General features: G+C 40.0%; 2 protein-coding genes across 3 annotated transcripts in view; both read right to left on the minus strand.

The window, feature by feature from the left end:
• The window catches only part of exoc3l4 (exocyst complex component 3-like 4), a 28,564-nt gene extending 24,881 nt beyond the window's left edge, over positions 1-3,683 (minus strand). For both annotated transcript variants that reach the window (XM_085440532.1, XM_085440533.1), the window contains exons 1-2: positions 3,440-3,683; positions 2,353-2,638 (exon numbers count right to left, since the gene is read on the minus strand). In XM_085440532.1, coding sequence (XP_085296658.1) covers positions 2,353-2,617 — 265 coding nt within the window. In that variant the 5' untranslated portion in view covers positions 2,618-2,638; positions 3,440-3,683. The remainder of the gene's footprint in view (positions 1-2,352; positions 2,639-3,439) is intronic.
• A 2,636-nt stretch (positions 3,684-6,319) lies between these two features.
• LOC146685561 (tumor necrosis factor alpha-induced protein 2-like) lies at positions 6,320-27,155 on the minus strand. The gene is made up of 14 exons (XM_085442420.1): positions 26,981-27,155; positions 23,812-23,889; positions 16,799-16,906; positions 15,609-15,683; positions 14,715-15,351; positions 14,350-14,461; positions 14,020-14,142; positions 13,008-13,102; positions 12,800-12,892; positions 12,574-12,697; positions 12,352-12,471; positions 12,081-12,236; positions 11,159-11,280; positions 6,320-9,271 (listed from the first exon to the last, which is right to left on the minus strand). The coding sequence occupies exons 1-14, from the start codon at positions 27,153-27,155 to the stop codon at positions 9,097-9,099; spliced, it is 2,193 nt and encodes a 730-aa protein (XP_085298546.1). The 3' UTR covers positions 6,320-9,096.
• Positions 27,156-27,910: the final 755 nt, after the last annotated feature.

Genomic DNA, 27,910 nt, shown 5'->3' on the forward strand with positions numbered 1-27,910 from the left:
ATGGTTGTTCTGTTGCATGACCCGACTTCAGCCAAGTTTTAACTGTCGGGCAGATGGGCTCAGATTACACAGAAGTTCAATGACTGCAAGGTGCCCGGATCATGTGGCTGCAAAACAAGCCCAAATCATAACCCCTCATTCACAAGTGAGAGTTGGTATGAGGTGATTGCACTGACTTGCTGTGTGTGGTTTTTTCCAAATGTGGTCTTGTGCATTGTGACAAAACATCTTTTTTGCAGTTTCTCTGAGAATTGCACGGTCAGACCTTGGGGTGAATTTGCACACACACCTGGACGCTCCAGGACTACACGCCCCCCTGCGAAAACTCTCTTATCTACACAAATAATCTCTTTGAATGTTTAATCAGTTAATTAATGTTAATTCTTCTCCTTCTAAAATGAAGCTTGGACAAACTGCACATCAGCAGCAGCTTTAAAACAAGCTTTTAGTTCACTTTAAAAATAGATGAAAAGGAGGCTTGATGCTCCTCTGAACTCCTGACCTTTGCTAACAGTGAAACATGACAACATGGATCTAAATGAGGCCCGATTCTGCCTCGTCAACAGAAAATTTCTAAGAGGGTGCCATGAAAAGAGAGGCAACTCCTTTCCTGTGAAGCAATGAATTGCTTTTGTCAAATTCCCCAAATTATCTACATTCAAACAGCTTTCCTACTAATTAGTTGATTTGATGGCCAGGACAGGACTTTATTTCTAAAGTCTCACATGTACAAACGGTCAGAAATCACCACAGTGAAGTAAAATTAGACGTTTATTCACAGGGAAAATCACAAGCAAATTCCACGTGTTGCAGGATGAAATTATTATTAAAATGTCAGACCTGAGGGGAAGGATAACTGTAACCATGGCTCAAATTGAGGTAACTTGGAGCTGTGGACAGACCTGTACAGACCTGTAGAGTGGTTTCTTCCACCCTCTTGCACAGACTGAAAAGTTCAGCAGTAACAAATGGAAGTGGGCAATAGCTAAATATGTTTTATCCACAAATCCAGAAAATAACTGAAAACGTGGGATTTTGCTCATTTTATTAAGAATTTATATTTGTATTATTATTATTGTCAGGAAAGGGAGCAGTGTGTTGACATCTTACAGCAAAGCCTCATGTTTCTAAAGTGTGACCTGTTTAAAGTGTCCTCAGGCTAAAGTCAGGAGAACTTTGAGCAAAGCATGAACTCCAAAGGTAATTATTGCCTCACTCACAACACATGACATCAGCATGCTGTTTTCCATTTCTGAAAGCTGGTGTTGTTTGTATTCTACTGAGCATAGCTGCGCTTTAATCAATTATTCTTTGATTGTACTCTTCTGGAGGTACACTATAGTGTAGTATATTCATCGTTGAATCATGATGTTTTTGGTTTATATGCTAAATGACATTTCATACACATCTAATCAGATAAAAGTAATTTATCTACCTGATACTGAGCCAGACTTTCTTAAAGTGCATCCAGGAAGTATTCACAGTGCTTCACTTGTTCCACATCTTGCCATGTTACAGCCTGATTACAATGGACTCATTCATTTTTCAACTCAAAATTCTACACACAATGCCGCCAATGCAGTAAATGAACATCTAGAAAGAAAACACTATCAGTCATGTACTATGTATGTTGACAAAGAACAGAAAAAAGGCCACCAACATCCAGAGAAGAGCTCTGAATATCAAGAAACCTGGAGAACTCTTCCTGAAGGCTACTTAAAGAAATTACAAAACAAACTTTGGCTAAGAGTTCAGGCCAAGCTGGAGAGTAAAAGGTGGCCATGCCATAACAAATACTGATTTTCATGCTCATTAGAATTGATATAAAATATAAATACAAATACTAGCCTCACATACCACATTTTCATATTTTTTGCACAAATTCCAATAAATCTCTGGAGCAATTTTCCACTTTCCTTGGAAAATATAGACTTTTGCACAGTAATGCATGGTCCTGCAGTCCTTCTTTGAGCAAGGAAACATTTTGTTTGACATTTGCTAAGATACTTTGATCAAACGGATATATTTGCGTTTTGGCCCTTTCTGCCCTTTTCCCAGACAACTGCTCCTTCCACCTTTGCATACTCTCTTTAAAATAGCACCCACATCTGAGGGGAATGACTTCACACGATCTTTCTCCTGGGCGCTCATGGGAAAAAATGTAAACAAGCATTAATTAATAAGAGCTAGGACACAACATTATTTATGTTTTGTGAGAGGACCTTTTTAAGAGAGATAGCGAGGTGTAAATTATCTGTAAGATCCTCTTGGCTCTTCTTTTGACCTTGAGATTCCACCTGTCTGCAAAACCTGCTTCACAGCAGATTTTATTACAGCCATGAGGGTACTCACTGGGTGACGGAGGTGGTGGTGAAGCCGCAGAATCTGACTCATTTGTAGGTGTATCTGATTTGGACGTGACCTTTGATCCCTTGACAGATGACAGAGGACTCTTCTGTGTTGCATGCTGGATGCTCTTTCTAAACGATCGCAGCCTGCCCAACTTTGTGCCGCCATCGGTCGACAACTTCTCATCGCTCTTGATGGACCCGTTGCTCTTGAAGGACGCTCTGTCCTCGCTGGGGTTCTCGGTAGACTTTTCCATCATTTGCGACATCTCATTTCATTTACTACCCAACTGCGAGTGAAAATGTAAAAGAAAAGTTGTAAGGACAAAATGTCTCTCTGTGCCGTGCCTTTGCTCTACAAGTGAGCATGTGTGTGAGTGTTTAATCATTGTGACTGCTGAGAAAATAAATGGGTGGAGGAATTTTGTTGACTAATAACACATGAGCCAGCAGTTTTCATAAGCACCCAAAAGACACTGCAGATTAAAATTAAAACTGCTGTATCTGCAGGTACAGGCTGAACTAAAGAAATTCCCCTGTCTCTCTCTGGCTGTTTTTAAAAAAACAACAACAACAACAAAAAACTAAAACCAAGGAGAGGAGTTCAATATTAAAGAAGTCAGTCAATGAACAAAAAATGGTCAGTGACTGTTTTGACAGATGCTACATGTTTGATGTAGCTCTGGACCAATGTACAAAAAATGACATCCAAAAATGTCATTTGGATATTTGCAGAGTCATGAGATAAAGAAAAAAAAACTAAAAACAATCACTTTTTATTCAAGACATTATAATAATAATAATTCTAACTATGTGTTACATGATCATGACTTGACATGTCTTCATAATTTACTAGAAATGACTGCAGCGACTAAAATTCTATAACTTCTGATGTGGATTAAGAAGCAGAGGTCAAACCTCCAACAACTCTTTTACTATATGTGCATATAGATGCCAAAAATATGCTACTTGCTGAATGCATTCACAGTATATATATATAGTGATTTTATTTTATTACATTATATTATTTTATATAATAAAGGTTTGCTACTAACAATGACCGAATGAGGGGGAAAGAAAAGTCAACTTACCTCTGGCCGATTCCTCGGTTAATAAAACTTCCGCTGTTTTTGTGCTTCACTCTTTATAGCTTATTCGGTGCTTTCGCTTTCTTAAATTTGCATTGCTGGCATGAAGGCAGACAGGAAATCTTTACCGTCAGCTGTGTCTCTGTAGGAGAAAGTTTTTTAAAAAGCCGGCGGTAAAAGCAGAAGGTGAAGCAGGCGAACTAGCTTCTCTGGGCACAAGGACAAGCCAGAGATCACCTTCCAGTGAGCAGGTTTACGGACTGAAAAAACACACACACAGAGACCTCTTGTTAATGATTAAACGGACATTTAGTCAGCGGGAGTGTCGGTCGCAGCACAAGCTGAAACCACTGACCGACATTTTTTTTTTTACTTTTCCCAACACCCTGATCAGTTTACAGGAAGATTTCCCCCGAACACACACAAAAATCCTACAGCCGCGTTGCCCCCATCAGCTCATGTTTCAAGGTTAAGAGTTTAAACCTTGCAGTGGTGCAACAAGCGCTCATTCTGTACGTAAGAGCGCAGCAACGAAAAAGACTCAGAATTTAAATTGTAGGGGATAGTTGTAACGTGGGTCAGTTGTAACACTTCCAATTTCTCCAATCAGGGCTAAGTTTCAAATGATGTGACTCATCCTGTGCATGCCCAACTCAGTTCTATCACATGTGAAAAATCAGCACATTTTGTCAAACACAGACAATTTAACACGAAAAAAAGTAATTTGTGTGCCAAAAAGTAAGTTTTTCTACTTTATTTCAATTTCTAATAGCATTATCTGCTTTGCAGTTAAACTCATCAAACTTAAATTATGTTATTTGTATGTCTATGGGGATATATTCTGTGTAGGTCTTTAGAGCTAGTGTTTTAGCCGTTGGCTGTAATGTTAGCTAGTTCATGGCTATAGGAGTCTGGGTCAGTTGTAACAATAATGCAGATGTTACAACTTACCACACTATTACTTTAACTTATATTAAACAAGTTGGGGCAACGACATCAGCAGAGAGAGGTTCACTGGTCGCTTTTGTATATGTGGTTAATGCCATTGGCAACACAATTACTTCACTGTTTGTGTTCCCACACATACATTATGCAGACCACTGTGTCAGAGATGGACCAGTAGGAAGTACTGGTAGTGGAAATAAATCAGGATGGGTGCAAGAAACAGATTTCCTCATCTTTCTGAAGCACTTTGCAAACCACACCAAGGTAAGCCATGATAAAAAGTAAAATGGAATTGCGATGCTGGTGAACAACTACATTTTTTCAGCTTCATTGTTATGTTTAACATTGGTGCAAGAGTTGTAGGTTATAATGCTCACTGAGCCAATGAGGCCAAACTCAAGGAAGACCAACCAAAATTAATGAAATATTCAGTTGCAGTAAATTCCATAATTTGTCTTTTTTGGGGGGTTGGAATATGTTCAAAACCTTGATTTTTGCATTCTGTCACACACACACACACAGCTACATAAATGGATGTAAGTGCATTCATGTGTTGAATAAAAAAGATTACATGTTAATGTTTTCTTAGTACCCTTATTTCATTGTGTTACATTTCACCCCAGGATATGTTACAACTAACTCAGACTATGGGGTTAATTGTAACATTTCACTCTTTGTGTTTGAGACCATACCATGCAATGGGTAATTGTGCTGCAGAGAAAATAGCTGCACTGTTTAATAGCCGACACATGTAAATACTTTGCATTACATTTTGAATCCACTACCTTAAACGAGCTCCAATTTACAGACAGAAATGTCAAAAATGTTACAACTATCCCCGGTCTCCCCTACTGGGACCACTTATCCACGGAGCTTTACTTACTCAGGACCCAAACTGACGCGTCATTAAATATTTCTCTTGCATAGCCTTTGGCTATGTTCAGGGGCGAATCTAGATACGAAGCTTTAGAGGGCCTCAGCCCCCAGCCACAATGCCAGGGTTAGTGCTCTAAAATTAATATTAATGGAATATATACTTCTTTCAAATGTAGTCAGCTCTTTCCACATTTGCAATTTCAGTAGAATGTCAACTTCAAAAACAGCTTAAATAGCTGATGACATATTGCAGTGTCTAAAAATAATTCATAATAAATAATCACAGATTTAAATATAATAAACAGCTTTAAGGTGGAAACTTTAGTCTCAATCATTTTGACCAGAGTTTTCCAAAGTAAAGAACAACTTGTGAGGAGAGCACAATCCTTTTAACTTACTGTCACCTGGAACTGGAGCTGTGCTGTTAATAAACACTGAAACCCAATTTAAACAGAATAGGAATAGAAATCTTTAACAAACTGAATCAATAAAGTAGCTCTTTTTCTGGCAACTGGCGATATGCCAGCCAACTATTACTATAGTTACTTTTAGGGGTGCTGTGATTAAATTTAAGGATGTTTTTTTTTAATGGGACCACTAAAAAGGGTCTGAGCTCACCTATGGCTGTGTTGCATTGGCTGCTTAAGAATGATATACAACAAGAGGTATCATAACAGATAGAAAAACTCCTGCAACAGATGAGTTGTACTTTTTCCCTCTGTATTACCTTCTTAAAGATGTAAAGAAGGAAAAGTGCCTGTACAATATTTAACATTAGGAGAAGTTAGAGAAAATATCTGACTCAGGCTGGTTACCACTTATATACTGGGGAGGCAGGTAAATGTAAACAAGTTGTAATAAAACCAAATCCGACATGATATCAGGACATTTATGTCCACTAGAGGGGGCTGTGTGCTGTATTTGTTTCAGCCCAAACTGCTGTTTTTATGCACATCATTACAGATATTCGCTTCAGGAAAAGAAGACATTTGAAATCAAAATAAGTGACTAAGTGTGAGTGGAGTAGGGTTGAAAAAACATTGAATCAATTGCTTAGTGGATATAGTGGCCTTTTATTGGTATTACCATATATGTATTTCAGTAAAGCAATGTTTAAATCTTCTTAGCTACAATCACAAAAACTGAAAAAAACAAAAAACAAAACAGCTTAAGCCACTTATACTAAATACAAAATAAATAAATAATAACAATAATACACATTAAAATATTTTTACCTGAGAAATTAATTGACTTTGACGGCTATATGTCTGGTTTCCTTGAGATTGACATGTCACTGAAATATGTGAAATATGTCATTTTTCTTTTTCTGATGTCAAACAATAGTGTGTAAAACATCACAGCACAAAGGAAATATTTTTAAACAGTGTGTTTTGTTACTTTACTGTCAACACAATATTACCATTTATCGTCTGGTACATATACAAGAATAAAGAATTATTCAGTACTAACTTGCACAAACCAAGAAACATAAGTTGCAGAAATTCTGACTTCTTTCAGTGGTTGTGTATTTATTATTTTTTTAAAAAAGCATTACCTTATGTTGTAGTATTTTATTCTATTCTATTCTGTTCTATTCTTACAAAACTACTGGATAATATCAAAATGAAAACTTCACTATTTACCCAAAGGTTACATGTGAAACAATGTTCCAGCGCTTCAGAGTATTATTTATCCATTTTGTTACAACACATGGTTTCTGTGATTTCAGCAGTATCTAACACAGTAATAGGAAAATAGGAAACACTGAGCTGGCCCTGCACTTCCAGTAGATTTATTATTATCCAGGGTCATAAATGTCGCTGTAAAGTACATGTGTCTGAGTCCACCATGGCATAAAAACAACAGTACTTGTTGTTGTATTATGATGAACGAATGTTTTAAATTTAAGCTAACTCAGTTTGTGTTTAGTCAATTAATTTGTATTTTTTATCCAAAGAAAGAACTTGCAAATATCGCTAAATGTTGCATAAGACTGTAAATGTCTTCTTTCATGCTTAAATGCAAATTAAAGTGTAACACCATGCTTATGCTCTGTTTGACTCTTTGTAAAATTACAAAATGATTTGATTGAAAATAAATTACATATGAAGATGGTTAAGTTCAATCAAATTTACACTGTTTGTTTAAATGCAGGCTACCTGTACTATACAGTTGATTATAAAGTATTTTCATGATTAGGTGAGGTCAGTTCCATGATTTTTCCATGACAGTTTAAGCAGACAAAAGATCTGGAGTTTATATTATTTCACTGGAATGTAGTCATGAGGTCTAAAGAGATGTTAATGCCAGTGAAAGAGGGTGTGATTAGACCCAAAAATCAAAATAAACCCATCTGAGACAGGAAAAACTTGACTAGAAACGGCCGAATCAACAATCTGATTTATTCATAAGAAGAATGAATGCTCCAACCAGCTCAGCAACACTGAAAGGTCCAAAAGACCAAAGAAGAACACTAAAGTGGATGATAACAGTAAATATACCCTGTAAATATACAGGGTTTAAAACAAGGTGCAAACATGAGGTTAAACTGAAGAACAAGAAGGTCAGATTAGATTTGCCAGAAAACATCTAAAAGACCTCGCACAGGTTTTGAAAAGCCATCTTTGAAAAGTTGAAACCAAGATTAACTTGTAACTTAAGAAACATGGGAAGAGAAAGTCAAGAGAAGAAGAGAAACAGCTTGTGATCCATTTCACTACCACATTATCTGTGAAACATGGTGGAGACAATGGGCCTCATGTACTAATACATAAACAAGTCCACACGAAAAATTACTGTTAGATTTGTGAAACGTTGCGTGCCAGACTATTCTGATGTCACCAATGTGCATATGCTAGTAAATCAAAAGCATTTGGAACCAACATGCACATTTCCTCACCCCCATTTCTCTATGTACAAAACTATGTTTACCTCCAAGTGAAGCAGAGCACATGGTGACGATGTTTTAAGAGAGAAGCCTGCAGCTCTAAGACAAGAATTTAGGAGAAAGTTTGACTGTAGAAAATGGAATAAGTGTCTGAGGTCCAAGGAGGAAGTGTTTCCACATAAGTGATGGTCATCCAAAAATGAAAAATGACTAAATGAAAAAAAAAAAACTTAGGCTGATACTTGCTGTGTCAAACACTAACAGACAACAAGAAAAATGACATGGAGAATTGTCCATGGCATTCACTTGAACATCTTTACAGACAGACTGAAAACACTAGAATTCACGCCATCTAATCTATCACACAATATAATTCAATTCAATTCAATTGTATTTATATAGCGCCAAATCACAACAAAAGTCGCCTCAAGGCGCTTCATAGATAATACACTCTGCTACCCAACTCTCAGTCAGTGATATTCTGAAAAGCAAATGAACAGCTCATCACTTCAACTTTGGAGAAAAACTAAATATTTTTACCCTGCGCAGAAATCAAATGCAAAATTACCGTCACATTTGTGAAACGTGCATGCCAGCCTTTTTTGTTGTCACCACGGTGCATATATTAGTCAATCAAAAGCATTCGGAACTAACATTCATATTTCCTCTGCCCCATTTATCTCTGTATGAAACTATGTTTACCTCCAAGTGAAGCAGACCACATGGTGACGATGTTTTAAGAGAGAGTCACAATACAACACAAAATGCAAAAATGCAGAGAGGAAAGACTGTCTTCTGCAATCTGGTCACATGAGGACACACACAGTGGGATGTTTGTTATTAGCATAGTACATGTAACATTACAATCAGGCTTGTCCATGACAGCCACTTTGTACATCTTTACAGACAGACTGAAAGCACTAGAATTCAACTCATCTTATCCACAGCATGATCAGATACATAAAGGATATGAACGGCTCATCACTTCAACTTTGGAGAAAAACGTCTGGGTTTCAGCATTAGTATGGCTTTCTTTCAGTATGTCCAGCACTGTGGTTTTGATAGTTTTCTTGTCGGCTTTGGAGAGGTTTGCTTTGAGTTTGAGCAGAGCCGAGACATGTTTTTCACTGTTGGGGACACAAAGAAGAAAGGGTTAAAAAAAGTGTATCATGTATTTCATGATTATGTTTATGATGCTTGCCTGGGGACTCTGTTGTCCTACTGGGAGACTTCAATGCTCATGTGGGCAATGAAAATGAGACCTGGAGGGGCGTGATTGGGAGGAATGGTGGTACCTTTGGATTGGCATACTGGGATGGTGGTTCCCATCTTTAAGAAAGGGGACCGGAGGGTGTGTTCCAACTACAGGGGGATCACACTCCTCAGCCTCCCTGGATGGTAGGGTGCTGGAAAGGAGAGTCCGTCCATTCGTCAAACATCAGATACAGGAGGAACAATGCGGTTTCCGTCCTGATCGTGGAATACAGGACCAGCTCTTTATCCTCTTAATGATACTTAAGGGTGAATGGGAGTTTGCACAACCAGTCTACATGTATTTTGTGGACTTGGAGAAAGCATTCGACCGTGTCCCTCAGAGTGTCCTGTGGGAGGTACTCCAGGAGTATAGGGTGTTTGGCCCATTGCTACGGGCCATTCGATCCTTATACAACCGTGGCAAGAGCTTGGTCCGCAATGCCGGCAATAAATCGGACTAGTTGTCGGTGGGTGATGGGCTCTGCCAGGGCTGCCCTTTGTCAATGATTCTGTTCATAATTTTTATGGACAGAATTTCTAAGCATAGCCAAGTGGCGGAAGGATTTCACCTGGGTTGTCTCAAAATCTCATCTCTGCTTTTCGCAGATGATGTGGTTCTGTTGGCTTTATCAGGTAATGCCCTCTCACTGGAACAGTTCGCAGCCGAGTGCAAAGCAGTGGGAATGAGAATCAGCACTTCCAAATCTGAGGTCAGCCGGAAAAGGGGGGAGTGTCCACTCCACGTCCGGTACAAGTTCCTGCCCCAAGTAGAAGAGTTTAAGTATCTCGAGGTCTTGAGATACTGGGAATGGAGAAGGGAGTGGGAGATCAACAGATGGATTAGTTCTGCGGCTGCATTGATGCAGACACTGCACTGGTCTGTCGCGGTGCAGAGAGCTGAGTGTAAAAGGGAAGCTCTCAATTTAACGGTTGATCTACAACCCCACCTTCACCTATGGTCCCGAGTTGTGGGTAGTGACTGAAAGAACGAGACCACGGATACAAGTGGAGGACATGAACTTCCTCCGAAGGGTGGCTGGCCTCTCCCTTACAGATAGGGTGAGAGGTTCGGCCGCTGCTCCTCCATATTGAAAGGAGCCAGTTGAGGCGGTTCTGGGCATCTCCTGGGTGAGGTGTTCCAAACACGTCTTTTTCTGTGTGTAACCAGTTTCCTGCCTCTGACACACATTCTTCCTAATAGCTGTCAGTAACACATCACCACACCTATTTAAACTTCTGAAAAAAGTGAAGGTGGAAAATGTGTCAGTTTCTGTTTTAAATACAACAGTAATTGGAACTCGTATTGGTGACACTGATATGTGCCTAGATGTACATGAATTCCAGGTTTCCACTAGTTTTATCAAATAACTCCCCATGAAATCATACACTTCTGTGGTGCTGATGCTTTCAGACACACAGACAGTCTATATGTGAGTGCTATCAACAGCAGTGTTTATGTCCCCTGATTCCCTTTTTCCTTTTCCTTTAAGGTTAGAAATAAGAGGTCTATACAGTTGGGTTTCCGGTGCCACATTTGGAAGAAAATCTTTCTTTTCACTCTAATTAACAGCATTGACTTCATCTGCACACAATGCTCTCTCACGCCAGCATATTTTAATTTCAATGAATGCTAAGAAGAAACATCTGAAACCAACTGAGATGTTTGGCTCAGTCTACTTGCTGTTCCTCCTCACCTATCGATAAAAAGTGCAGTTGTTTTTGTATAAAGTAAATAATGTCTGAGTCAATTCAAAAGTTACCTGAGGTCGGGATAAGCAGATCCCAGTGAAACGATTTGCATCTGTATGGCAGGAATATCTTGGAGTTTTAGCACTTCTGCAATCTTGGTCAGGATTTCCTTTAACCAGTCTTGTTTGGATCCCTGTGAAGACAAATCAGTGACGTCAGTTTAGTCTGCAAGTTTCCCCAAACTGTAATCAACATAACTGGAGTTATTACACTGGGGTTTCCCAAGATCGATGATGTATTTGATACGTTCTTTCAGTTTCATGAATAATGTCTTTATTTATGCACCATGTAGTCATCAACCAATGGTCAGATCTTTGAAACATTTGTAACTACAGTCCAGTTGTCCTTAAATGGTTTTTTTCCCTTCATTTCTACCATGTTTTAGTCCATGTAAAATGTTTGTATAAAATATTAATTTATTAGCTACAGATAAAAATCTGTAATTTAAAAATCTTTATGACAAGGGCACTCATCATCTAACTTATATATTGACTGTTGGTCCGTCATTTTCTATGAGTCAATACCTTTGTTCTTAACCCTCTCAGGCTCAAATTAAACTTTTTGTTGCTAATGCACAACCAAGTCCTGCAGTGGTACTTCTGAGTAAAAAAAACTCATAAAATATGTATGTGGGGTTAATCAGGTTGTTAGTTTTTAACTGTTGCAAATCAGCAACGCCTGCCTCGAGAGGGTTAAGGAATGAGTCAGGTTTTCCATTCCATTTCTTCTATATCCTTGGAGGCTGACATTTTAGCCAACTCCTCTGACTTCCTTTTTTAACTTTATAGAACTTTTAGTCAAAACTTCCAAACCAAATGAATGTGAAATGCAGCTGATTCTTATTCTTATGTTTTCCAGAGCTCAGCAGAAATCTGATCACTTTTGGGTTTTATTCATGTCTCAGCTAAAGTGTGCAGTGAAGGTGAGTCTCACCATTCTGGCAAACAGCTCGTGCAGTTTCTCTGCATTTTCTTGCACAGTCTCGTAAGCCTTCTGCTGCTGATTGCTGTCCTTCAGTTTGACCTCTCCTTTCAGGAGCCTCTGGACATATTCCACTGTCACTTCCTGGTGAAGCTGACCAATCAGCTCCTGAATTTAGCCCAAGTATATAAGTAGTCAGAGCACATCATAATCCTTTTACTTAAACATTAGCAATGAAGGCAATAATGGCCATTCAATCCAAAACAAAGTTTCCTCCTTTTACCTGGTAAGAGGACTGACTGGAACCCTGAAGTTCTTGAAGCTCGTCTTCAGTGCTGTTCAGCAGCTTCTCAAACGTGTTCTTCTTCAGCCAGTCACTGGTTCCCACCTTCTGGTAGTGTGGCTGTGTGAGGAACAAATAACACATTGTTTTAAAATCTTTGATTAAAACATGTTAGGATTTAATCCTGAGGATTATTGATATCTGCAGTTGTAAAGAACTTACTTTGAGGATCTTGCGCACAGGAGTTAATAAATAAGTGTGGGCAGACTGTTTCATCTCAGTCAGGACCTGCAAACAGTTTTCCCGCACATCCTCTGGGAACAGATCGTGCTTCTCAAAGAAGTCCCTTTAGACAGACCACACAGGACACATTAGCTCACAGTGAAGTATTCTCCTTTTATGATGAAGTTAAAATCTGAATTTCCATCTAACTGGATCAGAAACAAACCTGAACTGTTCGACACAGCTGAGGTTTGCCTTTATGAAAGCTTTGCTGTGCGGTTTGTTCTGCCTTATGATGTCTTCATGAAACTCTTTATACCTGCAGAAGATTAAGAACAGCTTTCACTTTTATTATCTTGTTATTACCAAACATTAAACTAAAATGTATTTTCAAATTACAATATTTAAAAGACAGCCTTGTGAAGCCTTGTTACCTCTGCATGAAGTCTGTCAGGTTGGATGTTATTTCCTGGGCCTTGTGTCGGTCTCTTACAGTTATATGTGCTGATGTCACGATGCCGTTGATCAACTGAAGACAAATGGATTGACAAATCAGTGGCAGTTTTAAGTTCTCAAAGCACTTTACACAGCAATGCACTTCCATCATTTTCAGATCCAGTTAAACACCAGGAACCAAACCCAGTGCTTTACAATGTTAGTGACAAACCCAAGTGATTAAACTACGGAACCATGGGAGGGTTTGAAACTGTGACTCTGATCCGACAGTAAATACGTTTCTATAAATGACCCAAACAAAAATAATTGTCTTCCTTGTTTGTAAATCTTTTTCTCAAAGTTTCTCAAAGTCTTTTTCAGTTTGGTTAATATGTGCAGCAGGCTGGAAAATATTTGTCTGCACTTCTTTGGAAAGTTCTAAAGTGGATAACAGAGTAAATGTCATTTTGCACATTTTGTTCTCCTATAATCAAAACAATGCTATGTCATTACTTCACCACAACAATTTTATTGCACAGTTCTGATATAGCAATGTATTCAAAGCCTCTCACAATGGTCAATGTGGCGGTGGTGAGGTCCCTGGCTCAACTGCAGGGGAGGAGTGGAGCAGTGAGCTCAAGGGTGATGGAGGGACCCCTCTTGAGGTGTCAGGGATTTAACTAATGAGGTTTCTCTCTTTGTAAATAATGAAGCCAGAGACCTAAGATGAGAAGTGTGTGAGCTGGAGACCAGCAGGAAAACAGGTGGAGTGGGTGCCGTACCTGTCAACAAGCAAATGATTTGCAATAAACACTCCTCAACATGATGCAGTGTGTCAGGTGAGTCACTACAGTCAACAATTACAAGTCAACAAACGCATGACTCACTATAAGAATCCTTGAAGTTGACCAACACAAGTGACGCCTTTCACTTTATATTAACACCTTTTTATAAAAGCATCAATTCAAGCCTCTTTTATATCAAGTTGTAGCAACTCTATGGCAACTGTACCTGGATGACATCATAGGCCACAGGACTGGCGTTGCAACCATCATCTCTTGTCGGCTCCTTTCCTTGATCCCACTCTTTCTTTGCTTCATCCAATACTCGGCCGATATAAATCATCAGGTCGCTCTAAACACACAACAACACACAGCTGCCAGTTTTAAACCGCTTTCATGTGTAAAGATTTAATTACTGACAGTAATAATTACATCTACAATATTATGTTCAAAAAAATTAAATCAACAACTCTTTGATGCTGCATTTACACATCTCACTTTAAGCCCTGCAATGACCATACTGATTAACTGGATACACGCCTCAGATACACTGTGTTACCTGTTGTTTGCTGAGGTACTGCTCCTCCAGAGCTTTCAGTAACTCGTCAGGAAGCAGGTTTCCCAGCGCTTCAGTATTGATATTACTGGCCAGCTCAGGTTTTTCAAGGATTCTGGTACACAGAGCAGATAACACATGAGTTTCTATAAACACCCCAAGTTGTGTTTAGTCTATAAAAATGGCATTTTATTTAGCACATTAAGAAAACAAGAAATTAGCCGTTACATTTGTATTATTATTCACTATCTGTAATTGCTCAGGTATTTATTCTTCTAAAAACAATGAAGGACCTCACACTGACAGACATCCTCATGTTTAGTCACAGAAAGATGCTGCTTCAAACAATAATTGAACTGGTGGCTTACTCTGTATAAAACTCCTTCACCCATCGCAGGAGGAAGCTGCAGTCCTTGTCATCCAGAACAAAGTCTGCAATCTTTTTGAGCCTTGCGCTGAAAGTTTGATGGTACTGTCTTGCATAAAAGTTACAGATGTCCATCTCTGGTGGGTAGCAGTTCTTCACAACCTCCACCACCCGCTGCAGGTCCTCCTTCAGCTGCCTGCCCATGGAGTGGATCTCTGCCTCTATAGATGACTGGTTCACGGGATCACCAATGGGGCTTGATGGATTATCCATACGCCCATTTACTAATTTTTGAAGCACTTCATCATGGTGTTTCTTCCACTTCTTGGGCCTCCAGGCTGGTGGAGTCTGGCATCTTTGTTTCCACAGCTGGTCCTGCTCTTCCTCAAGGTTGATGGCTTTCACCGCAGATGTCAAAGCAGACACCTCTTCCTCAGTGCTGAGAGAAAGACTCTTCTGCAGAATCTGCCATACATGCTCTTCAAGGGCTTTATGGTCTGCAGCAAGCTTTTCTACTGCTTCCTTGTTGGCCTCAGCCTCAGCTGTCTCCCAAAACAGATGTTTCTCCCTGTCTATCAGTTGCTGAGTGGCCTCACAAAAGGCTTGCATTTCAAGGTATTCCTCAAACGTAGGTTTCACTGGTGGACAATAACAAAGACAAATCTTTGAATTTCTTTTAGATTAGTACTATTTTATAGTTCAATCACCCAGGCTCTCTGGGGTTCTCTTGGTATTTAACACTAAACATCTAAACAAATCTTCCTAAACAGTGAAATGAATGCTGCACATGTACTATATACACATAATTAAATATCATGAAAATAATTGTAATTAAACTTATGCCATGGATATTAACATGGGATTCAACAAATAAAAAAATATTTGTACTTCCCACCTTCCATTGAGGAGCGCCTATCCTCGTGTCCTTTCCGTCTAAAAGAAAACTCTCTCTTAACAGTATTATTGGGATCTGAAAGAAAAAAGCACACAGTTTAATGAAGTTTGAATAACAGACTGCAGACATGAGTTCTGGTCTTTTGTTTTCTTCACTTTCCACAGACAAGCATCAGCAGTGCTTTTTGTTGTGAACTCAGTGTCAAAAAAAATGTTGTCTTTTTGCCCATTATTGTCATGTGTAGCTGTGGCAGGCATGAAGGAGGTGGACCCAAGTGCAGAACTCAAACATGAAGGATGAACTAAAGGTGGCAGTTTTATTGCTGGGGAAATTGTTAAAAGCGTAAACTCACAAGAAACACCAAAATTTAGAAAAATGGAAAATAGTAACAAAAACACTGGGAAAAGAAAACTTACACCAAGAAACTACAAATGAGGAGCTACACTGAAACTAGAAACACATGGAGATTTACACACATGAGGAGGTACGATGTGACAAAGGGCAAAGAAAAACACAGGGCTTAGATATTCAGAGGAGTAATAAGGGAAACAGGAGCGAGCTCTGCCGCAAGCTTTTCTACTGCTTCCTTGTTAGCCTCAGCTGTCTCCCAAAACAGATGCTTCTCCCTGTCTATCAGTTGCTGAGTGGCTTCACAAAAGGCTTGCATTTCAAGGTATTCCTAAAATGTAGGTTTCACTGGTGGACAAAAACAAAGAAAAATTGTTTTTAATTATCAGCACTATTTAATAGATGAATCGCCCAGGCTCTGTTAAACTGCTTTGATACTTTCTCAAGTTTTCACCCCTAAAGATGAAACAGGTCAGAAGAAGCGTTTATAGCCATTATTTTTTTGTTTTTGTTCCACAATTTTACTGTGGAAAACACTTTTAATTATAACATGTTTCCTACTGCAACTTTGGACCTCTGACCTTTATAACAATTTGAATACATGTCCAATGTTCCTGAATAAGTTTTGTTGGGAAACAAAATAAACAGATCAAAAAATGTTTGATATTTATTACTTAACATTTAAACAAATCTTACTAATGAGTGAAATGAATGCTGCACATGTACAATATGCACATAATAATTAATAATAAGAAAATAAGAAAAATAATTATAATGAAACTTTCAACTATATTAAAATGGAGTTCAACAAATAAAAAATAAAAAATATTTGTACTTCCCACCTTTTTCCTCCTTCGAGTCTTTAGAAGGGAGTGTATCCACTTCCCTTTTCCATCTCCATAGAAAAGATTCGCTCATTCTCTTTAATCTTTTATCAAACATACGGGGTTCTAAAAAAGAAAAGCAAACATTTTAATGTAGTTTGAATAACAGACTGCAGGTTTTCTCCCCTTTCCACAGACAAACATCAGCAGTGCTTTTTGTTATGAACTCAGTGCCCAAAAAATTATTGTTGTTTTTTTGTCCACTATAATGACCACCGCAGAGAACATTTTATTAAACATTTTACCGAGAAAAAATCCTGTGCAGATTTTAGCCACTTTGGTTTGTTCTTTCATGACTGCATGATTGTAAATATGAAATCTGATAAAAGGGCTTTTTAACAGTCATTTGGAGTTTTTATAGTAAGGTCAGGGGTAACAATCCATGCATTAATGAGGTACATTTAGTTGTTAATATACTGGTTGTCCAGCCATCAAAAAACTGTAAGTCCAAAGTGTCACATATAAATGAATATTGGCATTTACGTGGTTTCATTTTTACAGTGCATGGTTAAGTTAGCAATTACATCCTGGAAATATTCTAGATTTGCAAAAATGTACCACTTTACATACATTAAATATTTTTTTAACACATAGATTATTGACCAGGTTAAAAATATTATTTGAAGGCATCAAATCAGGATTCAGGAAACTGTGATGAATATAATCACTAATAAATGTTAATGTTACACTACTAAATACAAATAGCAGCTTTACTTAGTCTAAGGAGCTTGGAAAGACAAGCATCTGGACTTCTTTAAGTTGCTTGAAGACGTTTCACCTCTCATTGGCAGTGTTGGGTAAGTTACTTTAAAATAGTAACTTAGTTACATTACTAGTTACTTCTCTCAAAAGTAACTCAGTTACTTCAAGTTACTCGTTACTTTCAAAGTAACTAGTTACTAGGGAACGTAACTTTGGTTTTACTCAGAATTCTCTTGTTAATGTGTTGCTTCTATAACTTTGCCAGTCTTCTAGCTTGCTTACTTGCCACAAGTGCACTGTGCCACCTACCAAAGGAAAAAAATAACGTGCATATTTCCACGAGAGAAATCCCACGCCTGGACCGTCGTTGACCGTCGCCATGATTCTAGCCTACGTCACAGCGTCATGTGCGCTTTTTACATCCAACACAAAAACTGCAGTCGTGGTGCTTTGATTGTACTCAGAACTCAGACATTCTGCCTTCTGAATAGGAAGATGTAGGCAACACCAGACTGCAGATGAGCTGCACACAGAGCTGGACTGGGACAAAAAAAAAAATCAGCCCGGGCATTTTGACTAGAGACCAGCCCACCATTATAGGAAAAATCATAAAGCCTTTGAATGAAAACAAACACTGTTGTGACAGTGATGTACACTGTTCTGATGGTATATATGCATCAATCTATCAATCGTTTGTTGTAAGATTCAGATAATTATTTTTTAAAAGCGAGACATTTTAAATGAGAATAAGAAAGAAAAGTATTTCTTTGTGCCCCCCTCTCCCTGTTAATGTCCTACCTGCCCCCTGGCAACACTTTGCTAGACCCGCCCCTGCACAGTTACCAGCTGTCAGCTACATAAAAAAGGATCCTGGTGTTATTTGTCTCTCAGAAACAGTTCATAACTTCAACTCATTCATGTCACCTAAAAGGTAAACCTGTTTCTCCATCACAGCTCTGATGATCCAGTAAGGACATCTCCTGGTTTCATCTTCATGTTTCCCTCTCACCAGATAACCAAACTGACATCATGACCAGCAGCTTTTTTGCAGCTGTGGCTCCAGCAAACATCAGCTGATACTAGAAATTAATATTAAATAAATTCTAACAACAGCTGATCAAGCTTAAACGTGCTGCTGTTGTTTAGCGCGACATCCGCTGGTTTCCTCTTTCTGGCGCAAAGTGGACGATAAACAAACAAGAGAGCCGATCAGCTGATCATTGATCAGTTTCATGATTGAAGTAGAAACGGGAGAGGGAGGGGGGAGAATGAGAGGAGAAGAGGCAGCTGTGCAGCAAAGACACAGAATAACTCCAGCTTTGTGTCTTTTTCATTGTAGCTGAATTACGGGACAAACTGTTCCTTTTCACCTCAATAAGAAATGCGTAATATTTCCTCTGAATACCAGACAGGACGGTTGGCAACTCTAATAACTTATGAACAAAATAAAGTTCAACATCATTAACTTCATAGCACCACCCAGCTGTATAGAAACCCCGTCATGCTAGCTAGCACGCAGTACGAAAAAGTCAGAATAACGAAAATAAACTCCACCTAAACTCGGTTTATATCTGACCCAGAGAGACTGCAGGTCATAACTTCTTACCTGAAGTTCAGTTCACACTTGGACCGGCGGCCGCCTCGGGTCTCTTTTCCTTCTGCGTCCCTTTTCCTTCATCCACCTGCTGGCCTCCACCACTTGCTAATGTTACTGAATCTGTGGAAGCTCCGCGATAGCCACCACACGAAGTAACGAGTAACGACCCTATCTAAATCCCAGTAACGACTAACGCGTTCCTGATTTTGGCATAATAACTAGTTACCGTGCTCGTTACCACAATAATAACGTAGTTACTGTAACGCGTTACTTAATAACGCATTAGTCCCAACACTGCTCATTGGAGAAGCTTCTCCAGTTCTGGGGTCAAATGGTGAAGAGTCCCAGATTTAAGCCCTGTGGGAGTGTGGTGGTCCCCCCCGCCCCTCAATGAGCCTCTAACTAATCACATGAGCCAAGGTGTGAAGACGGGTGTGGGTCAGCCAAGGTTTCGGGTGAGCTCATTGTGAAACCTGGCCCCACCCTATCATGTGATTTCCCAACCCGTTCTCACTCCCAAAGCGTAACATTTTACGCTAGGTGACAAATCGTCACCATATTACGTTTTCGGCTACCCACCACGTTCCTAAATGACGACCTCGGAAAAAGAGGAAATATGAGAACCGTCTGGACTGAACCTACACATGTTCGCTCTTTTTCTTCAAATCGCTTAGAAACACACTATTTAACATCATTAAAGTCCTGGTTAAGGTCAGGAATAAGGTTATGGTCAGGGCTAGGGATAAGGTTAGGTTTAGGGCTGAAATACAGGGCTGGAACGTCTATTACCGCGGGAGCGTCATTGCACTGGATTCCAGCAATAACCCGCCGCGTACCATAAGAACGCCGAAGGTCTCCTTTCGCGTTCCTCAGGAACGCCGCAGGACGTGACAAAACGTCGACATGTTACGCCTCGGGAGTGAGAACGCTCTGGATTTCCTGAGGTCAGATGGCCCAGGATGTGAGTGGGCGTTAAGGCATCTGGGAAGGGATCTCAGAACTGGATTATAGATGGCAGACAGTTGGTGTCGTAAGCCATGAGGCAGTGTAGTTCACAGTCAGCCAAGGAAATCATGTCCAGAACAGAAGCCACAGTGAACATAGATGGCTTCTTTCACTCTTCTTTCAAACCATCAGTCTTCTCTGTTCAAAATGTGAACATTGGCATCCTCAAAAGAGTGACCTTTGTCCTTTAGATGCAGATGGACAGCCGAGTCTTGTCCCGTTGAGGTGGCTCTTCTATGTTGTGCCATGCGTTTATGAAGTGGCTGTTTGGTCTCTCCAGTGTAGCGGTCTGGGTATTCCTCGCTACACTCTACAGAATACACTACATTGTTAAGCTTGTGTTTAGGAGTTTTGTCTTTGGGATGAACCAGTTTTTGTCTGAGTGTGTTGCTGGGCCTGAAGTACACTGGGATGTCGTGCTTGGAGAAGACTCTCTGGAGTTCCGATACACCGGCTACAACAATGTTGTTTCGTTTGTCTTTCAGAGCCTCCCTAGTTGGTGTCTGATCTTCTTTTCTGTGCATCTTTGCTGACCTGTGAACCGCATGTTTTAAAAGCTTCCTTTACATGTACACTTTCCCCCTGAGATCCATTTCCAGACACCTTAACGCCCACTCACATCCTGTGTCATCTCTGTCATCGACCTCAGGAAATCACATGATAGAGTGATTTCCTTGGCTGACTTTGAACTACATCCGTTTTCACACCTTGGCTCGTGTGATTAGTTAGAGGATCATTAGGGGGTCCATTGTCCCTCTTGGGAGGACACTCCCACAGGGCTTAAATCTGGGACTCTCCACCATTTGACCCCAGAACTGAAGAAGCTTCTCGGATGAGAAGTGAAACGTCTTCAACTTAAAGAAGTCCAGACACTTTTCTTTCCAAGCTCCTTAGACTACAATGACCTGGATAACTGAGAACCTTCACAGACGGCAGCTTTACTTGCTCAACATTTGATTTTACTCCTGGTTGACTTATCTGCAGCCTTTAATAGTATTAATACTTCTCTTATTAACAGACTACACAACTGAGTTGGCATTACTGGTACTGCTCTCAAATGGTTTTCTTCATACTTGTCCAACAGATACTTCAGAATTTGTATGAATCAGCGTATGTCCTCATCTGCACCCCAAGTCTCAGTCCCTGCACCAGTTTCCTTTATTGTCATGGTCTCCGTGCCTGCCCGGTCGGCCCCACAAGGCTACAATTGCTGTTTCTGTTCTCTCCCTCTCTGCCTGGGCGGAGCTCACTGTGGGCTCCTGCCCTTGGCCCACACACACACCTGACAACACTCACCCATCATCACCGGGAGCACTATTTGAGGCTGGAACACAGATCCTCTCGTCGCTGGATGATTGTACCCCTAACGTTAGTGTTCTCACAGCTCTTGTGCTTCATATTCGTGATTTGTGATTAGTTGGTGACCTGCCTTCTCGTCTGCCTCAGATCTCCCCCCCCGGGACCTGCGACCTCCCTGCTGCGGGAACGTGTGTGAGTGTGAGCGAAGAAGACGTGGGCGAGTTACCCTGTGATTCCCCCGGAGTTTTGGATCCCTTCACTGTACATATATTGCACTGGCACTGTAAATAAACTACACCTTGGAGATACCTTACCGCTCTGCGTTTGAATCCCTGTACCAGATCGTGACAGTTATATATGTCACCCCTGAGCGATCGATGTAATCTTTTTAATAGATTTTCATACCATTGCTATGCAGATGACACAGTTTACTTTTATGTCAAGCCCAACAACCTTAACAGCCTTTCCTGCCGCAGTGACTGCTTCTCTGCCATTACTAATTGGATGTAGTCAAATTTACTTCATCGCAATTTCAGTAAACCTGAGGTTTTAGTACTTGGCCCAGGCAGTTTCTCTAAGGAGATAAGTCAGTACATCGGCCCCTTCACAAATGACTTCTAAAACTAAAAACCTTGGTATCATTTTTGACCAACACCTGAATTTTGAAACTCATATCTCAAAGCTCACCCAAACTTGTTTCCTTGACCTCAGGAATATTGCGAAATTCTGTTACTAGCATAATCCTCTGCATGGACAGGACACTGCTTATACAGCAGAGCTTCTGAAACCTGATCACTGCAGCCAACCTTTCCGATCCTCTAACCAGGATCTTCTAATTGTCCCTCACTTTAATTATTAAACCTCACTCAATCAGGTCTACTGACTCTGTTATTTGATTTAAAAGGTTTATTCCGGAGCCCGAAGCAGCTCTTGACAAAACAACCTGGCTAGCATGTACAGAGGCCTGACCACAACATTTTTGGAATGAGTAAAAGGAACTAGGTCTTGTCACTCAACATCACCTGTGGACCTGCATTTGTTGTACCTGGATGGCAACAAATGCCAACAAATGCAAGTCCAAAGTGTCACATATAAATTAATACAGGCATTTAATAACAAAGAGCTCATTCCTGAGCCTTGAGCAGCTCTTGAAGCAGGAGTGGTGACTTTTCCAGCAGCAGATTAGTGCCCATTGAGTGCCCCTACATCAATTGCTACTCTTGTGGAGGGGTTTGTGTGTTCCAGAGATCACAGGGGCTATAACGTTGGGGGGCTTTTGTTCCCTGGTAGAGTCTCATATGGCAAATTGGCCTTGGGTGAGGCACCAGACAAAGAGAAATTCAAAAACCCATATAAGAAGAAGATCCAGGGAATAGCATGGATTCCCAGCATAGGGTTACCGGGGCTCCGCTCTGGAGCCAGGGTGTTCCAAATGACAGTTAAAAGTACCAGGCCTTCCTGGAGTTCATGAATAGGGTGCATGAGGGTGCTCCAGCTGTGTTCTCTTACTGGGAGACTTCAACGCTCACGTGGGCAATGACAGTGACACCTGGAAAGGCGTGATTGGGAGGAACAGCCTGCCAGATCTGAACCAGAGCCGTGTTCTGTTACTGGACTTCTGTGCCAAACCACAAAACACAAACCACAACAAACACCATGTTTGAACATAAGGATGTCCATAAGTGCACGTGGCACCAGGACACCCAAGGCACAGGCTGATTTTGTAATTGTATCATTAGATCTGCAGCCATACGTTGTGGACACTCAGGTGAGTGTCCAGTTGAGCTGTCCACTGATACCATCCTGGCTGTGAGATGGATTAGGAGGCGGGCAAGGATAGTGAGGGAGAGCTGGGAATGCCTGGAAGAGGCCCCCATCTGCAAGATCTTCAACTCCCACCTCAGACAGAGCTTCGACAGCATTCCAAGGAGCCAGCAGGGGCTGGGTCCTGCAGGGTGTGCTCCAACTGTAGGGGGATCATACTCCTCAGCCTTCCTGGGAAAGTATATGCCAGGGTGCTGAGTGAGGGGAGTGGGAGATCGGCAGACGGATTGGTGCTGTGGCTGCAATGATGCAAATGCTGTACCAGTCCGTTTTGGTGAAGAGAAAACTGAGCGTAAAAAGCAAAGCTTTCAATTTATCTTCTGGACATGTCGGATTGGGAGGAGGCCCCTCTATCTCTCGGCTGGCCTGGGAACGCCTTGGTGTACCCCTGGACAAGCAAGAGGAGGTGGCTGGGGAGAGGGAGGTCTGGGCTTCTCTGCTAAGGCTGCTGCCCCCACAACCTGGCCCGAATAAGCAGGGGAAGATGGATGGATGGCTGTATGGATCTCTGCATATTTAGCTAGAAGTTAGTTAGAAGTTTCACCTGTGTTTGATCGTGTTAGTGGTCTGGATTTTTTCTGGTTGCTCTTCGGAGAGATGGATGCAGAACCAGCACTCAGACCTGACAGAGAGGGAAGAAGAGCACATTAGTAGAAGCTGGATTTTCTGTTAAACTGACTGTTTAGTCCCTACTTTCAAAAATATATTTGTCTTTGCCGTGTCACAGCGATACAAAACCAACTCTGAAGTTTATTTTCCTTTTTACACTGGCTGCCTGTCCGTCAGAGGATAGACTTTAAAGTTCTGATGCTGGTCTATAAAGCTCTGAATGGTTTAGGACCAAAATACATCAGTGACCTCCTGACCCAGTATGAACCTTCCAGATCCCTCAGGTCATCTGGATCCGGTCTTTTATCAGTTCCCAGAGTCAGAACCAGACACGGAGAAGCTGCATTCAGCTTTTATGCTCCATATATCTGGAACAAACTCCCAGAAAGCCTCAGATCAGCTGAAACACTCAGTTTATTTAAATCCAGGTTGAAGACTCACCTATTCTCAGCTGCATTTGAATAAAGCACCAGATCCACATTTTTAAGCTTAAATTTCAAAACTTACATTTAACTACTGATTTTATCTACTGTTCTGATTTTATCTATTGTTTTTTTTATTTATTTATTATTTTTAATAAATTTTAGATCATGCTTTTTATTTGTTTTTGTTTTTTAATGTCTCTGTAAAGCACCTTGAATCACCTTGTTGTTGAATTGTGCTATATAAATAAACTTGCCTTGCCTTATGTGGGTGTTTGTGTGTCCATGGCTTTGACATTGCTTTGTATTATACAAACTGAAGAATGCAAAGTTTAAGTCATGTTGGATACAGAACAGGCTGGTGCAGCACAGCGCCAGCACCTAAAAGTGAAACTGATCGGCAGAATCTTGAAAAACAGTCTGACCTCATTTCTGACCAGATGATGATTTAGAGTTAATGACTTGTGGTAAATTACCTTAATTACCTAATGTGTACACCTGAAATGTATAACCTTTGATAGAGGTTGAAAAGCTTAGCATTGGAAACATTAAACACTGGGTAAAATTTTGCTGTAGTGTGTTTACGTTCGACTATGATGTGTCTTAAATGGAGTTGTTTTGATTTGGTGCTTTTCCTGCGTGACATTATCAGTCCCCCATCACTGTGGAGGAATTTTGCCCCAGTCTTCTTTACAATGATGCTCTCTACAGGTCCTGCCACAGGATTCAAGCTCTGGACTTTTTCTGGGATGATTCAAGTCATTGATTGTCGCCTTTCTGTTGTGGATTTGCTGCAGTGCATGAGATCATTGTCCTATTGCATGACAAACTTTGGGCCAAAAGATGGTTTCACATTTGACTATAGAATAATTAATTTCTGGGATAAAGAGCAATGTGTTTACATCTTCCATTTTTTTGTATTTAAAGTCTGAGGTGAGTTTTTTTGTATGTTTACCAGCACCAGAGGAAAGCTTGTCTGCTTATGTATGACCCAGGCATTCCTTCATTTAGCAAACGGACATGTTCCAACAAGTTTATCAGTCTTTTTGTGTTTTGTTTGATTTTTCTACCTCGGCCAAGGAGATTATGTCTTTGATAGTGTTTGTGTGCATGTATGCATGTAATTCTGTCTGAAAACATAGTAGCTTCAAAAGTTTGGGATGAATTCTGAAACTGTAGAGCGAGGTCATGTTAACTATTCATTAAAATTTACCTTACATCCACTGAGATCTTCAATATTAACTTAATGTGTGTTTATTTGTCAGAAATTGACATAAAAGCTTAGAAACTATGATTTTTAGTCTTGTGTGCATTGTTTCTCACTGCCAGTGTTTGTACTGACAACACAAAGGTACATAGGCGATGATATATATTGGCAAGGTAAATATGACATCTCAGTTTGCATACAAATATCATGTTTTTCAAGTTAACCCTAAAATGCATTATATCTTTAAAGAAAGTTTCATCAATAGAAAGAGAATGAGCTGCTAGTTAATTAGAAATACGGGTTGGTTTAAAAAAAAAAAAATTTCCAAATTCAAATTGATTTTAATTTAAATAATCTGATATTAATACATTAAATCCTGGAACTGTTTTTTAAATATTGATTTCAACAACCACAAAACAGATAAAACTCCAAACAGTTAAAGAGCAGGTAAACAGATTCAGCAACGAGATGTAAAACAAAGAGTGGATCTTTCTCAGTGTACTTTGAGACCAATTTCCCACCAGAAATCTTTATTTTCTGCCTCATTGGCTTGCTTATTATGCACCGGTCTAAAGCGGTGTACAGTGTAGTCCAACGCTTTTCTTTTTTTCCCCACTGAATTTTTAATTGTAGAGAAAAAGTTAGTTCACTTTGTGTATGTCATGGCAACAGGATGAATACAAAGTAACTACTTTAGGATCTGTTCATAATTTGGAAAGGTTTTGACAGTACATAACCAAGACAAATGATCATAAACTTGCATTTGCAGAAATCACTGACAATACCCAGTCTTATTTAGAAATATACTATTATATAATTAGCTCACGTTAATCATGTCCAGTTATTACAGATAAATATTACCCATTACCTGCTCCTACATAATGTTTGTGTCAAAGTAAATCTGTCATTGCTATCTTCATCTGATTTTTACTGCACTACAAATTTCCTGTAGGACATTTAAAAAGAACAAAAGAAAACTAAATAAATATGTACAAATTACAACTGTTTACTTTTACTGTTCCCTTAAAAGTAAACAGAGTGAGCTGCCATGGTGGAGCTTTGTCAGTGCATGTCTCCTATAATCAAACATCACCGTTAATGTCTTGGACAGGGGGGACACATTTCTGCACCTACAGTTTCTAAATGTAATGGTGCCTGCCTTCAGTCAGCTTGATAGATTTCTTTTTTTTGCTCTTTCTGCACTTTTCCCACACAACTTCTCCTTCCACCTGCACATACTGTGTGTACAATAGCACCCACTTCTCAGAGGAATGACTTCACACAGGCTTTCATGCTGGTCCTCTAGGGAAATATATGCAACCCTCACTCTCAAAAGGCTGGGAAACACTCATAATGTCAATGAAGATTTTAGGCATTGAACATAGAAGACACATCAAATGTAAGCACTGATGGCTAGCTTGCCACCAGTGCTTACATTTGAAAGCAGATTTTATGAAGACCTCAACGGTACTCACTGGGTGACGGAGGTTGTGTTGGAAGCCGGAGGCTCCTTCTAAACTTCCCCATCATGCCCACATTTATGCCACCATCAGTCGACGTCTTCTCATCGCTCTTGATGGATTTGTTGCTCTTGGTGGACACCGTGTCATTGCTGGGGTTCTCAGTGGACTTGTCCATCATTTGTGACATGTTATTCCATTATCTACCCAAATGTGAGAACGAATACAAAAGAAATGTTTAAAGACAAAGTTTGTTAAATTTTAAGTAACACGTCTGTTTGGAAGAAGTAAAAAGTAATAAATACTCAAATAAAGTAATGAAGTATTTGTATTTTGTTACTTCCCATCTCTGGATTTAAATAATAATTAAGTGAATTAGATCCTACATAATAAAACCTGTATAAGTAATGTATAAAGAATCAATTCATTGTGGCTTTCACCAGGATCATCCTAAAGCTATATTACAGGTAACATTTTATATCGGATAGATTAGAAAAGATAGTGTAGAAAAACAGAGAACAACGTGTTTTTTTTAAATTGGGGAACATTTCCTCTCATCTCTCAGGTCCTGGACTTTAAATATACTGTTTATCTGCTGTTGATCGTTTTTAGGCCTCGCAAAACTTCAATTTGTCTGGTTTACTAAATATTTCAAGGACATGCTGCACACCGTGCTGAGATAAGAAATTAGATGTCGCTGATACACAAATGTGTGTGTGTGTTTGTGTGTGTGTGTGGAGAGAGAGACAGCAGAGTGATTTCTCTCGCAGTTTTATTTTCAAGATTGATATTCAGTCCGTGTATGCAAACCGTACCTAGTTACAGTAAAGAGAAAAGATGTACTCACCTCCGGTTTCGCACAGGTGATAGAACTTCCACAGTTTCTTCCCGCTTCACCTGCTTTCGGTTTAGTTGAGGGTTGGCAAGAGGGTGTGACCAGGGTGC

The sequence above is a fragment of the Copadichromis virginalis genome, linkage group LG19 (genome assembly GCF_057382275.1).
Source record: "Copadichromis virginalis isolate Kocher_CV1m ecotype Utaka linkage group LG19, C_Virginalis_male_GT1.1, whole genome shotgun sequence".
NCBI classification, from domain to species: domain Eukaryota; kingdom Metazoa; phylum Chordata; class Actinopteri; order Cichliformes; family Cichlidae; genus Copadichromis; species Copadichromis virginalis.

Coding starts and splice junctions, on each gene's coding strand:
- LOC146685561 (XM_085442420.1), bottom strand. CDS start 27,155: ATGTCACAAATGATGGACAAGTCCACTGAGAACCCCAGCAATGACACG. Junction 14,462..14,714: donor GTGAAGGAGTTTTATACAGA/GTAAGCCACCAG, acceptor TCTGTGTACCAG/AATCCTTGAAAAACCTGAGC. Junction 14,143..14,349: donor AGTACCTCAGCAAACAACAG/GTAACACAGTGT, acceptor TTGTGTGTTTAG/AGCGACCTGATGATTTATAT.